The sequence below is a fragment of the Piliocolobus tephrosceles genome, chromosome 19 (genome assembly GCF_002776525.5).
Source record: "Piliocolobus tephrosceles isolate RC106 chromosome 19, ASM277652v3, whole genome shotgun sequence".
Lineage (NCBI taxonomy): Eukaryota > Metazoa > Chordata > Mammalia > Primates > Cercopithecidae > Piliocolobus > Piliocolobus tephrosceles.
In genome coordinates, this window is record NC_045452.1 from 39,923,399 (window position 1) to 39,939,833 (window position 16,435).

The 16,435-nt window shown below is 36.9% G+C and overlaps 1 protein-coding gene across 2 annotated transcripts in view; it reads left to right on the forward strand.

Annotated features, from left to right (window-relative positions):
• BRWD1 (bromodomain and WD repeat domain containing 1) overlaps positions 1-16,435 on the forward strand; it is a 124,338-nt gene that overhangs the window by 88,215 nt on the left and 19,688 nt on the right. For both annotated transcript variants that reach the window (XR_003309752.2, XM_023191687.2), the window contains exons 28-34: positions 1,647-1,758; positions 2,376-2,437; positions 9,171-9,326; positions 9,555-9,675; positions 12,338-12,463; positions 14,113-14,185; positions 15,010-15,051. Coding sequence is in view for 1 of the 2 variants with exons in the window: in XM_023191687.2 (XP_023047455.1) it covers positions 1,647-1,758; positions 2,376-2,437; positions 9,171-9,326; positions 9,555-9,675; positions 12,338-12,463; positions 14,113-14,185; positions 15,010-15,051 (692 nt within the window). In the remaining variant the exon portion in view is untranslated. The remainder of the gene's footprint in view (positions 1-1,646; positions 1,759-2,375; positions 2,438-9,170; positions 9,327-9,554; positions 9,676-12,337; positions 12,464-14,112; positions 14,186-15,009; positions 15,052-16,435) is intronic.

A 16,435-nucleotide genomic window follows, 5' to 3' on the forward strand; every position in this document is an offset into this window, starting at 1 on the left:
GGCAAATTTTAGATAAAGTCCCTCATCATCCTCATCTGACATGAAAGATTGTCAGGGCATGTGGCTCCTCTTTGTAGATTATTGTCCTGGTAATATCTACACAAGTGATCAGGATTATTTTGGGAGTAGATGAAGAGAAAATTTTTCTTGAAGAAAAACATACAGCCACAAAAATAACATGAAGCAACATTAGCAGGTTGTATAGTTGTGTTCCAAATAACTTTAAAGTTTCCCAGCTATTATGATTTTTCAGTCCCCATGAGAGCAAAAAAGAGGCTCTCATTTTTGCCAACATGTCCATTAAATTTTTTAAAAACTGAATTATCTACAGTTAAACTAGAGATGGAGTCCCAAATGCCTCCTGTAATTTAGTGGTTTTTGTTTTAGTTTTTTTTTGGTTGAGAAATTACTGGACCAGACGTGTTAATACTACACTTTAATTCATTTTGCTCCCCCATTTTTGCTCTTACCTTTTTGCTTGAAATTTGAGTAGTATGGCAAGAAGAAGTTGCTTGTTTTCATTTTTGCAGTGGATTTTAATCCTTCTCTTGAAAGGCCAAAGTAGGTTTATTTGAAAAGCCTTAACATAAGATTACCAGGGTGATCAGCTAGCAAAAACATAGAAAAGACACTTTTATTATGAGAAAACTTAATTTTTTAAGGCTCCTTTTTATTTAAAGGGTTGTTTTTGTATGAAGAAATATTTTTATCTAAACTGAAATTATCTTCTAGTATTAGGTAAATAGCAAGAAAAATATACACTTAATTTTTTATATCAAAAACTCACTCTCTTCTAACATGTTTTTGTATTAGGCCTCTCAAAATTGAGGCAGCTGATTTTTATTACAATAATTTATTATTACATTCAATTGTAATAATGTTTGTTAAATTAGGGTATTAGAGATTTGGACAAAATCATAGTATGGTTTATCTCAAATTATAAGTTTAAAGCTATAACAGTCTCCTTAGATTTCTTTCAGGGGCTATGGTTTCAAGTGATTTTGAAGTAAAATATATGTAAAACTCATGTTTACATACGTTTGAAAAGATACTAAAGACTGTAAAACATGTAGGTCTAGTAGTTGTGGCATTATTTTTTTTAAACCTTTGAAGAATTCACTGTAAGCATACTTTAATTATTCAAGACTGTTTGCCAGGTATATTATATTCTTTCTTGGGGATAAATTGTAGCTTTAATTTTGATTTGTTTCTATAAAACTTCCCTTGAGAAAAGAATTGTTGATCTATATACGGAAGAATCATCAGTGCTGGATAGGTGACTTTTGTTCTTTCTTTTAATTGGTTTTGTTTTGTAAATGGTGGGAAGGGTAAGAAGGAAGAGATATAGTTACTACAGCAGTTCATGTTTGTATTGTAATGAATGCTAAACACAGATCTAGTGCACTTTATTTCACTGGTTGAAGTCTTAGTCTTAGAGTTGTTGAATACATCTAGAAATCCATTTAATCTAAATGTTAATTTTTTTATTCCATATTTTTCTTGGTTTGTTTAGGAGCTCTGCTTGCCTGTTTTTGTATTGCACTTTTGGCTTCTTTTTTATCTGTATCATATGGTATTTTGTAGATTAAAAAATGTTAATGAATGTTAGCAGAGAAATGCCTCAGACTTGATCATTTCTCTCCTAGGTGACAGATTCCGCTCTATTATTGATGATGCTTGGTGGTTTGGAACAGTGTTAAGTCAAGAGCCATATCAACCACAGTATCCTGATAGTCATTTCCAGTGTTATGTTGTTAGGTTTGTATACAGATGAAAACGATCATTTACAAATAATTCAGTGTGGTAGGTTGTTGTATGAATAATACATTTCTGGTTTTTAAAAAAAACATGGTTTTTATCTGTCATTAAGTCATGTCAGGCTGACCTGAAATGTCTCTCAGATATGCACCTACCCTTTGTTTCCTATTCACTAGTACTCCCCTTGGTTCAGGTTCTGCTTGCTTCCCTGGAACTATTTCTGTAGCAACATTTCCTTTGCCTCGTATTGTCAGTGTCCTAGTTCAGAAGCAGATATTATATCATTAATCTTCTTCAAATAAACCTTTGATGCCTTTTCATTGGCAATGGAATAAAAACCACTGATTGTGGCTGTGGTAGAATTTAAGGCTTCATGCCTTGTCTTTGAGTTATTGTTCACTTTGGGTGCAGGCTGCATAGGATTTCTGGTTTTGTTCTTAAACCTGTTATTTTAATAATATATCCTTCTTAAAAAAATTTACTGTTAATATTTAAAATTGTATTGCTGCAGTGAGGTTAATTTTCATATTTTGTATCTTTTACTTTTATAATGGATACCTATTATCCACATTTTGTTTTCATGAAAGGCTAACCAGAGATTTGTTGTTTTTTAACAGGTGGGATAATACTGAAATTGAAAAACTTAGCCCATGGGACATGGAACCAATTCCTGATAATGGTATATATATTTGTTAAATAATGAAAATATTTTATTTTTATAATATGTGCATTTGCCAGTGCACATGGAACAAACGCATTTGTATTCTACGATCAGTATATTCACATTACAGTAACTGAACTTTACTGAAAGAAGACAACAGCATTGTGTTTATCTGTTTTGTTAATTCTTGACCTTAGATTCCAGCTTGATTTTGGCTGTACCTTAGTAGTTTGCTGTCATTTCTCATGTAACCCTGCATTAAACTTAACTCCTGGCTGGGCACCATGGCTCATGCCTGTAATCCCAGCGCTTTGGGAGGCCGAAGCAGATGGATCACTTGAGATCAGGAATTTGAGACCAGCCTGGACAACATGGTGAAACCTCACGTCTACTGAAAGTACAAAAAATTAGCCGGACATGGTGGCGTGTGCCTGTAATCTCAGCTACTTGGGAGGCTGAGGCAGGAGAGTCGCTTGACCCCGGGAGGCAGAGGTTTCAGTAAGCTGAGATCGCGGCCACTGCACTCCAGCCTAGGCGACAGCGAGACTCCATCTCAGAAAAACAACAACAAAAAAATCCAAAAAACGTAAATCCTTTATGTAGCGTCTAGTTTTCCTACCTCATTCTTAATCTTTTACCATTGGTCTTCCTTCAAGGAAAAGATCAAACTTGACTTCCATCTGTCTTCTGCCTTACCTCAAGTTGTCTTATTATGGATTTTCTATTCTTTTCCTGTGAGACATAGACAACTATTTAAAGCCAGCCTGTTCTCCAGTGCTACCATCCCACTGCTGTTGCCTTCCAAGGGCCTGGTACCTACACTTAGCTCATTCCCTTCAACAATTTTAATTTCCTCCTACCTTTCTCCATTCAGGTTTGAATATGTCTCTTATACCTTACATTTGACTTCATCAAGCATTTTTGTTACTGAATTATTTCTCTTTTGCTGAACTTTTTGAAAGGGTAGTCTATATCTCCTGCTTCCATTTTGTTCACCACCAAGCTTTCTTTATGTAAGTATTTTTACTGATTTTTAACATCCTTTGGTATTTTTCTCTTTTTATTTATAATTTTCAAGGAAATTTCGGAATATCTGCATTTTGATACTTCTTTTCAATATGTACTCTCCAGTTTTTTTTTTTTTTTTTGAGATGGAGTCTCGCTTTGTCGCCCAGGTTGGAGTGCAGTCGCACAGTCTCGGCTCACTGCAAGCTCCGCCTCCTGGGTTCACGCCATTCTCCCGCCTCAGCCTCCCGAGTAGCTGGGACTACAGATGCCCACCACCACGTCCAGCTAATTTTTTGTATTTTTTTTAGTAGAGACGGGGTTTTACCATTCACAGGATGGTCTCGATTTCCTGACCTCGTGATCCGCCCGCCTCGGCCTCCCAAAGTGCTGGGATTACAGGCGTGAGCCACTGCGCCTGGCTTGTGTACTCTCCATTTTTTATAGCACTTTAAAAAACTTCATTTTGAGATAATTTCAGACTTAAAGTTACAAAAATAGTACAAGGATTTTCTAAATACCTAGATTTCCCTTCTTATACAGCTAGCACATTGCAGTGATCAAAATCAGGAAGTTATTACTAACATTATACTATTGTCTATAGACTTTATTCAGATTTTGTCTGTTTCACTAATATTCTTTCACATTTTGGATTTAATTGTCATGTCATCTTAGTCTTCTTTAATCTGGTATCCCTCAGTTTTTCACTGTCTTTCATGACTTTAAGGCTTTTGAAGATTACTGGGCAGTTATTTTATACGATTTCCATTAGTTTGGGTTTGTCTGATGTTTTTTCTAGATTAAATTTAGGTTTTGCATTTTTGGCAAGAATGTCAGATAAGTAATGTGTCTTTCTCAGTGCATTATTTTAGGAGGCACATGATGTCAATTTGTCCATTAATTGAGTGTTAACTTTAATAATTTGATTTAGGGGGTATGTGTCAGGTTTCTCCAGTGTGAAGTAAATACTTTTTCCATTGTAATTAGTGTCCCATGGGGATATATTTATGTGTTGCAAATAATCCTGTTTCTTATCCTGCTTCCACTCACTAATTGTAGCATCCGTTGATGATTCTTGCCTCAAATAATGATTTTTTTCCATTGTCTTACATTTACTAGAATTCTACTATAAGATACACCTTCTCCTTTCCCATTTATTTATATTAGTATGTACTTAGATTTTTGTAAAATAAAATCAGTGCTCAATTGTTATCATTATTTTGTCGCTACCTTATTGCAGATTTGGCCACTGGGAACCTCTTCAAGTTGACTCCTATGTCCATTTGATATTTTCTTTTAAATCACCTTTTGAGTGTTTTCATAGCTTCTGGCACTATTCAGTGTTCAAGGCTCACCTTGTAGTTTCCCTACCTCAGCTGTGGAATCAGGCAGTTTTTCGGTGGCCGTGGCCTGTTTCATTGGAGAATGGCATTTAGAAACCAAGATATTTATTGTTATTGATGAATAATATTCCATTGTATGGATATAGCACATTGTATTTATCCATTTATCAGTTGATGGGCATTTGGATTGCTTCCATTAATTGGCTATGAATAGTGTTTCTGTGAACCTCATGTGCAAGTCTTTTTTCTTTTGGGTACATATGTATGAGTGGCTTTGCTGGGTTACATGGTAACTCTGTTTAACCTTTTGAGGGCTGACAGATGGTTTTCTGCAGCAGGTATACCATTTTACATTTCCAGCAGCAGTGTATGTGTATTCCAGTTTTTTCACATCCTGGACACTTGTTTTTTTAACTTATAGGAAGTATTATTGTGGTTGTGATTTGCCTTTCTCTGATGCCTAATGATACTGAGCATTTTTTCCTTTGCTTACTGGTCATTTTTATGTCTTTGTAGAAATGTTCAATTTCTTCTTCTTTCTTTCTTTTTTTTTTGAGACAGTCTCCCTCTTTGCTCAGGTTGAAGTGTAGTGGTGCAATCACGACTCACTGCAACCTCCACCTCCCAGGTGGTTCTCGTGCTTCAGCCTGCTGAGTAGCTGGAACTATAGGCATGTGGCCACCATGGTGGCCATACTAGACTTGAACTCCTGGCCTCAAGTGATCTGCCTGTGTTGGCCTCCCAAAGTGGTAGAACTACAGGTGTGAGCCACCGAGCCTGGCTGAGAAACATTCAGATTCTGTACTCATTTTTAACTGTGTTATCCATTAGTTTTGGGTATCATAATTTCTTCTGTTCCCTTAAATAGTCTCTGTATCTCGGGGCTTTTCTGGTTTTGTTTTGTTTTGTTTTTTGTTTTATTTTCTTTTACTGTTTCATTAGGATAATTTTTATTGCTGTGTCTACACTATGTTAGTGTAAAATTTGTTCCATATACATCTTTTTAGTTTTATGTTTGAAAATATTACTTATTATTGATTTGTTTCCTGAAATATTAGCTACACTTACAGAGTAAATCATATAATTACATCACATATTTGTTTCATACACATGTCCTGAATGCCTACTGTTTGAGGGACATCAAGTTAGGCACGAAATAGCCATTATGAGAAAAAAAAGATTTAGTTTTTTCCCCTCAATGATAATATACATTCAGAAATGAATAACACATGCTGTGCTCTTTTGAAATTTTTTTTTTTCTTTTTTTAAGACATAGTTTTGCTTTGTCACCCAGGCTGGAGTGCAGTGGTGCAATCTCAGCTCACTGTAACCTCCACCGCCCAGATTCAAGTGAGTCTCCTGCCTCAGTCTTTTTAGTAGCTGGGACTACAGGTGTGTGCCACCATGCCTGGCTCATTTTTGTACTTTTAGTAGAGATAGGGTTTTGCCATGTTGGCCAGGCTGGTCTTGAATTCCTGACCTCAAGTGATCCCTCTGCCTTGACCTCCCAAAGTGCTGGGATTACAGGCATGAGCCACCATGCCTGGTGTTGAATCTTTTTATATTTTTATATTGTATATTTATATTTTCTTTTGGAATGTCTTATTTGCTTTTATCACCAGCCAATGTATTACAGTATTCACCTTATTGCTTGTGGTTTTCATCTCTAAAAGTTAGATTTGGTTGTGTTTCATGTCTTCCATTTATATATGTTTTGTGTGTGTGTGTGTGTGTGTTTTGAGACGGAGTCTCGCTTTGTTGCCCAGGCTGGAGTGCAGTGGCACAATCTCGGCTCACTGCAAGCTCCGCCTCCTGGGTTCACGCCATTCTCCTGCCTCAGGCTCCGAGTAGCTGGGACTACAGGCGCCCGCCACCATGCCCGGCTAAGTTTTTTTTGTATTTTCAGTAGAGATGGGGTTTCACCGTGTTAGCCAGGATGGTCTCGATCTCCTGACCTCGTGATCCGCCCGCCTCGGCCTCCCAAAGTGCTGGGATTACCGGCATGAGCCACCGCGCCTGGCTATATATGTTTTTAATGAACATGTGTAATATAACTACATGTCTTTGCTAATTCTAACATATGTGACAATTCTGGTTGGTTGATTAATCTCTTCATTATGGGTATTTCCTAATATATTACCTGCCTTATAATTTTTTTTTTTTTTTTTTTGAGACGGAGTCTCGCTCTGTTGCCCAGGCTGGCGTGCAGTGGCCGGATCTTAGCTCACTGCAAGCTCCGACTCCCGGGTTCGCGCCATTCCCCTGCCTCAGCCTCCCGAGTAGCTGGACTACAGGCGCCCGCCACGTCGCCCGGCTAGTTTTTTGTATTTTTAGTAGAGACGGAGTTTCACCTTGTTAGCCAGGATGGTCTCAATCTCCTGACCTCGTGATCCGCCTGTCTCGGCCTCCCAAAGTGCTGGGATTACAGGCTTGAGCCACCGTGCCCGGCCCCTGCCTTATAATTTTAAATTTTATGTCAGACACTGTGAATTTTACCTTGTTGGGTGCTGTATATGTTTGTATTCCTGTAAGTGTTAAACTTTGTTCTGTCACACAATTAAGCTAGTCGGAAGCAATTTTATCTTTTTAAGATATGGTAGATGGGTTTGGAGCAGTGCTCAGCCTAGAACTGATTTACTTCCGACTTCTTAGGCAAGACCCTTTTATGCAGTCTATCCATTGCTGTATGAATCATGCAGCTTTTCAGTCTGGCTGGGGGGAACAGGCATGGTTGCTGGCCCTTTTGTGCATCAGGCCTTTGTTATCACAGATCTTTCATTTGGTTCTTTTCCTGGCTTCCTGTCGTTTCTTCACACATGTGGCTTGGCTTGATCAGTATTCACCAGAATACTTGAGGAGGCCAGTCCAGGCAAGATAGTGAGACCCCTTTTCTCCCCATTAAAACAGACACACACACACACACCCATACCCACACCACTTTCTCCCTATCACAACACACCCACCCACACCCCTTGCCCAAAGTCATAGTTGTTAGGTGGTATAGATGTGATTTGAACTCATATCCCGGCTTTGATAAACCAGTGTTTTTTAAAGCACTTTATGTTGCCTGCCCATACAGCCTCTTTCCTTTTCCTTTTGATGGGATAAAATATTGAAAGCATAACTGTGAATTACAGTATAAAAATACACATTTTAGCTTATTAGGGCAGTGGGATGTATCCGCCCTCTTCCCCCACATCTCTTCTATGTTCATGCAGAAAATAAAATGGAAATCCTTTTTCTTTTTGCAAGAACATGAATTATAAGCTTATAGGAATCATTTATCATCCATGTTTAAAAAATTTCCATCTCTCACCTAAAAGACTGAGTTAATTAATATGAGTTAATTCTAATAGGTCAACTTTATTGAAGTTAAGAGCATTCCCAAAGAATGCTCTGTATAAAACTTGTGTGTATGTTTGCAGGAATCTTAACGGATATGGTTCTAGAGGAAATGCTCCCATGAGCATTCTCTCCACCATTTAGCAGCTGTTAAAATGAGGCACTTCCCAATGCCCTTGTTCCCTCATTGTGAATGTGCTCTGGTAGTCAGTACACAGTAGATGACATTTCTTATTTTTATGTTAGAACTGATATTCAATAAGCTAAAATATTCTCAGCTTCCTCAGATTCTTTCTCTCTCTTTTTTTTTTTTTTTGGAGATAGAGTCTCGCCCTGTTGCCCATGCTGGAGTACAATAGCACAATCTTGACTCATTGCAACCTCTGCCTCCGGGTTCAAGTGATTCTCCTGCCTCATCCTCCCTAGTAGCTGGGCTTACAGGCGTGCCCCACCACAGCTGGCTGATTTTTATATTTTTAGTAGAGACGTGGTTTTGCCATGTTGGCCAGGCTGGTCTTGAACTCCTGACCTCGGGCAGTCCACCCACCTTGGCTTCCCAAAGTTCTGGGAATACAGGCGTCATTCACCCCACCCGCTTCTCCTTTTTCAAAAAATATCAGTCTGTTTCATTTGAGCTTTAAAATTTAAGAAAATTAGCCATTTGTCATGTGGGATTATTTTATCCATTTTGACTTGACTTTTTAAAAATTAATTTTAACTGTATGTAAGCTTAAAATTTTGAATATTGTCAGGTTCAATTTGTGTTTTCAGAGGCCTTGGGGTTAAGTTTGCCTCCTTGAAGAAACAGACTGAAAACTGCAATACTGGCACTCTTAGTTTTAATTTTTAATTTGTTAGGGTAGGTAGATTGTGTTTTTACCTGAATGTAAGCAATCTGTTGATCTCAGTGAGTAATTTTAAAAGAGTTGCACATTTGAACTCTATTTTTGACTGTGGATATAACCTAGTTTTATAAGCTTTGAAAACTGAATTTTAATACAGTATATATTTATTTTTTGTGTTTTTTTTCTTCCCCTCTTTGTTTTTTATGGTATATATAGTTGATCCACCTGAAGAATTAGGAGCTAGTATTTCTGTCACATCAGATGAGCTAGAGAAATTGCTGTATAAACCACAAGCTGGTGAATGGGGTCAGAAATCAAGAGATGAAGAATGTGATAGAATTATCGGTGGTATAGATCAACTTTTGAATCTTGGTAAGTTTTTTTTGTTTAGGATGAAAATTTTTTTTCCATTTTTTTCATAAAGGTATTTAAAAATACTAGCATAATTGAGGTTTCTGTTCTTTTCTACATTTTGTATTGGTTATCTTTTAATTTAGTGTGTAATGTTAAGTGTAGCCATATCTTATGAATGATTTCTAGAGAAGTGCCACTAAAGGCAATGGATTTATTGATTAAAAACTCTCCTGTCTTCCCTAACAGATATAGCAGCAGCTTTTGCAGGCCCTGTTGATCTGTGTACATACCCGAAGTACTGTACTGTAGTAGCTTATCCAACTGATCTTTACACAATTCGAATGAGACTTGTTAATCGATTTTACAGGTTAGTAGAAACCTGCTTTCAAAATAGTTTAAAAAGCTATATTTGGCAGTATTGACTAGGGTAAACAAAGGAAGAGATAGTGGTAGAACTGGGGGCTGATTAACATTTTTTGTTTCATTATTCTCTTTGTCAGATGGTGTTAGATGTCTATGGGTAGGTGTGGGTAGGGCCGGGCAGAAGATTGACTACCATATTTCACCCTCGATTTTTTTTTCAGTGATTATTTCCATATCACTGAAATTTTACTTTTTGGTACTTTTCTATCCTCATACCTGATTGAAGACATAATTGGTTTTAAAATTAACAGCCACAATTGAAGAAACAGTTGTTTTTCTAATCACGTAACTGAGCTGCAGAATCTTAAGGCCTCAATAAATGTTGTGTCTTATTATTTGAACAATAAGACCTTCTGTTTTAATTATTCTTGGTAAATAGTGGTTTTGTTTCTCCAGTGGTTTTCATTTGCCAAACTCATGACAGATGGTTTAACAGGGTGGCTACTGCTCCCAGGAAATTCTGTCAGATGAATCCTCATTTCCAGTGGAGCAGCTGTTGGCAGTCTTTCATCAAAAGTCCGTCCATCAGGAGTTACCTATTGTGATTGGCCAAGTAGTTTTGCTTTGGCTGCCAGGGCTTCATTCTGTTGAATATGATATTCCTGAAATCTCTTGGATAATCTTTGTGTCATTTAAAAGTATTTTTGTAGGAGGCCAGGTGCATTGGCTTATGCCTGTGATCTCAGCACTTCGTGAGGCCCAGACAGGTGGATCACCTGAGGCTAGGAGTTTGAGACCAGCCTGGCCACCATGGTAAAACCCTGTCTCTACTGAAAATACAAAAATTATACAGGCATGGTGGCACATGTCTGTAAGCTCAGGTACTTGGGAGGCTGAGGCAGGAGAATCGCTTGAACCCGGGGAGGTGGAGGTTGCAGTAAGCTGAGATCGTGCCACTACACTCCAGCCTGGGTGGCGGAGTGAGACCCTGTCTAAGCAATTTAAAAAAAAAAAATAAATAAATATTTTTGTGGGAGCTAAATGATAAGACCACATGGACACACAGAGGGGAACAAAACACACTAAGGCCTTTTGGAGGGTGAGAGAAAGGAGAGGATCAAAAAAAACAACTCATGGGTACTAGGCTTAATACTTGGGTGATGAAATAATCTGTACAACCAACCCTTGTGACACAAGTTCCCCTGTGTAACCTGTGTGTGTACCCCTGAACTTAAAAGTTAAATATATTTCTGTAAGCAGTGTTCTGAACAGGTGGTCTCTTCAGACTTTACTTTTGTTGTGGTCTTTAACACAGTCCAAAAAGCAGGTTTTTGTAAGTTTATTGGAGGTCCCAAGAAATTCCTTAAACTGTTCTGAGTAGATTCTGTTATTTACACAGCCATATACTTCCAGCCTTTCTGGTGCATGAGTTTCCTTTCTACTCTGGAAAAATAGTTGTTCAATCTTTCCTTGAGTGTCTCCAGTAAGGCCTGATACCTTATTTAAGCACAGGCTCTCACATCCGACATCAGTAGGAGGCTGAGAGTTGCGGGGCTGCTCAGGCCTGGCTAGAGAAGGGAAGGTCCGAGTCAGGGCCTCAACCCTCAATCTTTAGTAATCTGTTTTTCTTAGAAATTTTGTTAAGTTGTTAGATACTGTATTTTTTTTTCTTTGTATGTTTAAATTTCTATTTAACTACATTTAAAAATAATATTTATATAGTTAATACTTGGTCTCTTTGGCCTTTGGAAGATTAATTTCCTAGAGGCACTGACTTTTTTCTTTGGCTTCTAGAACACTGGTAAGTATAAAATTTCCTATTCTTAATGATTTTTACAGCAGTTGATTGTATTTTAACTTATATTATAATTCAACTAGTTTAACAAATTATAAAAAGTCATCTTGAGTCCGCATTATTGATGTAATTTATCTCTGTAATTTAACACTGGAATGTGCATTCCACTCAGAAACCACTGGATCGTTTACAGTGAGACTGAAGCTCTTAGTTTTTGTTTGTTTTTTTTTTTTTTATTTTTGAGATAGTCTTGCTCTGTCACCCAGGCTGGAGTACACTGGTATGATGATAGCTCACTGGATCCTTGACCTGCCAGGCTCAAGCGATCCTCCCATCTCAGCCTCTTGAATAGCTGGGACTACAGGTGCGCACCAGTACACCTGGCTGATTTTTTCATTTTCATTTTTGGTAAAGATGGGGTTTTGCCATGTTGTCCAGGCTGATCTTGAACCCCTGGGCTCATGCTGTCCTCCTGCCCTGGCCTCCCAAAGTGTTGGGATTACAGGCGTGCGTCACCTTGCTGTGCCAGCTTTTAGGGTTGATGATATTTAACGTATTTTCTTTATTGAGATTCAACAATTTTAAAAGGTACCTATACGCAATGTGAAAAGGGAATGTAGTTTTGTTGGTTTTCTGTATGTGATAAGTAATTTGTTAAGATGTTTGTCCTCTTCAGTTCAGCATAATTGCTTCGGTGTCCAGTGTAATTGCCTATGACTATGATCAAGTTGAGAGCATTAGAAGGTTATTCATTATAACTTTGCACTTACGGTTTCATTATTATTTCACAGTTGTTTAATTTACATGCTGCATTTTTTCACTTGGTTTCTATCTTCTCATTAAGCCATAAATTGTCTACTTTATTTTGAAGGAGGCTGTCTGCGTTAGTTTGGGAAGTCAGATATATAGAACATAATGCCAGAACATTTAACGAACCTGAGAGTGTAATTGCAAGATCAGCTAAAAAGATAACTGACCAACTTTTAAAATTTATCAAGTAAGTAATCTCATAGATACTGTGTAAAAGTGACTGCATATTGTGCTATTAACAATCATCTAGTTTTACCGGGCGTGGTGGCTCATGCCTGTTAATCCCAGCACTTTGGGAGGCCAAGGTGGTCAGATCACTTGAGGTCAGGTGTTTGAGACCAGTCTAGCCAACATGGTGAAACCTCTGTCTCTACTAAAAAAATACAAAAATTAGCCGGGCGTGGTGGCAGGTGGCTGAGGCAGAATTGCTTGAATCCAGGAGGTGGTGGTTACAGTGAGCCCAGATTACGCCATTGTACTGCAGCATGAGTGACAAGTGAAACTCTTGTCTCCAGAGAAAAAAAAAAAGAAAAACAAAATCTAGTTTTATTTTTTACTCAGAACTATACTCTTTTAATGCTTTACTTTAGATGACATTTCTTTACATACATAATTTCAGTAAAAGTCTGAGAAACTGAATAATTCAGTTTTTCAACTTTCAAAAATTCTGAAATAATTTTATACTCCAGAAAGCTGCCATTTGCCTTTCATCTAGTCTCCTCTTAGGTTAACATTTTACATAACTGCGGTATACTTATGAAATGTTAAAAAAAAAAAAAGTCTTGGTACCATGCTATTGACAAAAAGTGTAGAATTTATTTGGATTTCACTAGTTTTTACACCCTTTCATGTTTCAGATCTAATCCAGAATCCCCATCAAATGTAGCGTTTTGTTTTCTTAGTCTCCTTCAATTTTTTCCTCTGTCTTTATCACTTCATCATTTTTATAAATGTTACTTATTTTATAGAGTATACTTAATTGGAGTTTGGTTATTTTCTCATGATTATGTTGAATTTTAATCTGTTTCAAATTATGCTCTGTGAAAATTTTTGTATACGTGTGAATATTCTATAGATTTTCTTATATTCAGAAGTCAATTAGGAATCAAAGAATATAAACTGACTTGGAAATTGAGACCCAGGTTCTAGTCTGCTCTATTCTAGTGAGCATTCTTAATTTAGAAACAGTGCCATCGTTTTCAGCATCTAGCTGAAAACTGGGAGCAACTGATTCCTGTCAGCTTTCTTGGGTTGATTCTGTCCTAAGTCTTGGGGGACTCGTACTTAAGTTACCTCCTCCCTAGAATCATCATCTTTTTCTTGCTTCAGGAAAATTTTTTACCCATTTTTGTTTCCTTTATGCTTAAATATCCGTATTTCAGCATTCTTTTTCTCCTGTGTGTACAGTAAGATACTATTTGCTTTAATTTCAATTCCTTTTTCATATATATATATATATATATATATATATATTTTTTTTTTTTTTTTACCTTAAATCAACTGTTTTCATGGCACTTATTGTGTGAATACTGCTAGTGATGATACTTAGAAAAACTCATCCATATATTCATCCAGTTGAGGCCATACATATATTATTTCTGGATTACCTGCGTAATCTGGATACGTACTTAACGGGAAACAAGAAAAATCTTTAAGATTCTAAATTAGGATTTAAGATGACTAGTTTTGTTCACAAAGGGTTGGGGAAAAACCTGATATTCCTCTGTTTGAAATTAGGCATGTATAGGTTGGCGAACTGTTTGTAATATATAGTTTGAATCCTTGCCAACAAGTCACTACATCTGCATACTATTAAAGTGAAAATTTGTTTTTTAGGAATCAACACTGTACAAATATCTCAGAACTTTCTAACACATCTGAAAATGATGAGCAAAATGCTGAGGATTTGGTATGAAGTTTGTTGATTTTATAATGGTTTTTGTTAATTTCAAATGGCATTTTTAAAAAGTGAAGAAGAAAATGTTGGCTTTCTAGTATCAACTCTTGCAGTAGTCCAACGAATAAATAGGGCATTTGATAAAAATATATTTTTGAGTTTTCTAGATGATTTATGAGGTAATTTGTTTTAGCTAATATCAAAATATAAGTGAACAAGTTTAGGTGTGGAATATATTCTCTTACTATATTTTAGCTAGTGAAAGGTGTATTATATAAAGTACCTTGGAGACTGGGCACAGTGGCTCACACCTGTAATTCCAGTGCTTTAGCAGGCTGACATGGGAAGATCGCTTGAGCCAGAAGTTTGAGACCGTGTCTCTATAATAAGTAAAAAAGTTAGCTGGGGGTGGTAGCGCATGCCTGTACTATAGAACACAAAATCCAGAAACTATAGGAATCTGTATGTTTCTGGGGATTTGTGGATAGAGGTAAAACACAAGTTTTCTGTTTAGGAAATGCATGAAGCGTCTTTTTAATAAAAACTGTAATTTTGAATTTTAGAATTAGTTCATGCTCTTAGGGAATGAAAAAGGATTATTCGGAATGACTGTTTTTTTTTTTTTTCTTCAAGCCTGGGTGCCACAAAGATCATCTGGTAGTCTTTCTTTGGAGATTTTGTTAATAACATGTTTTAACTGTGGTAATACCAAATGTCTTTGATATGTTATTTATTAAGATTATATTTTCTTAATCTTAATAATTAACCTTAATAATTAAGGTTATTATTTTCTAATGAGACTCTAAATACTTAAGGTGCTCTGATTTTATTCCTAGGATGATAGTGATCTTCCTAAAACATCTTCTGGAAGAAGGAGAGTAAGTTACTCTGCATGGTTGACTTTTGTAGTTTGCTTTTTCTTTGTTTTAAAATCAATTCAGGATCTTACTTTTTGTCTTTGAAAAGTTATATCAATGTAGATACTGAATATTTTATTAGCAAAATGGGAGAAATTACTGGAAAGGTTTAGTGGGAGAGTTGGAATTTGTACTGTATTATCAGAGTGAGGTGGAGTAAGAAGAGGCCATTCAAGAAATAGAGGATACTACAGGAAAGACAAAAAAAGTAGAGAAATATGGCATGGCATGTCACTAGACTGTTAAGGGCACTACACCCGACTAGTGTAGAGGTTGGATGTTGAAGTGACCAAAGTGGCTGTGTCTGGCTATTATGATTGGGGTAGATTATGGTGATATTGAAATCCAAGGATTTCATTTAAAGTAGAGAATCAATTGAACAGCCAAAATAGATAATACAATTTGAAGGATAAGAAGATGTGTATTAAAGGAGATGAATTAGGAGTTCACTGCAAGAATATAGGGTGAACGATGGGTAGCTAGTCAAGGATATTTGCATGGAATGGAGAGGAAAGGAAAATTATGAGACCTTTTTAGGGAAAACTAGCTAGGATTTGGTGACTGAACTTTTTTTAAAAATGGAGATATGTTGGGATGATGAGGTTGAGGGGTAAGGAGAAGGGTCTATGGAACAAAGTTTATAAAATTGGGTAATCATAATGGGGTATCATCAGCAGGCTTTGAAGTTCAAATATAATAGAGTAATTAAAATGAAAGATTATTAACATGAAAATGCTTAACATTTTAAGATCATTTTAAGTTTCCTCCAAATGCTCCTTATACTAATTTATACCATATGCTTGCCTTCCAGAACACTGAAAAGTTAGACCTGAAATAGTCTAATACAGTTAGTTATTTTCATATAATTTTTATTTCTAGACTCCCAAGTATCGGAGAAAACCCCACCCCCGATATTCAACATGAGTTTTCTCCTATTTCCTTAAGTGTCGACTGGTCTGAGAAATGAAAAGAGTACAAGAGAGAGAAATTTTAAAGCTGGGTGTCCGGGGGAGACCTCATATGTTGGCAGGTTCCGTCATGCTCCGAGCCGTAAAACCAGCAAGTTTTTATTAGCGATTTTCAAAGTGGGAGGGAGTGTACGAATAGGTTGTGGATCACAGAGATCACATGCTTCACAGGGTAATAAAATATCACAAAGCAAATGGAGGCAGGGCGAGATCACAGGACCATAGGATGGGGCGAAATTAAAATTGCTAATGAAGTTTTGGGCACGCATTTTCATTGATAACATCTTATCAGGAGACAGGGTTTGAGAGCAGACAACCTGTCTGACCAAAATTTATTAGGCGGGAATTTCCTCTTCCTAATAAGCCTGGGAGCACTA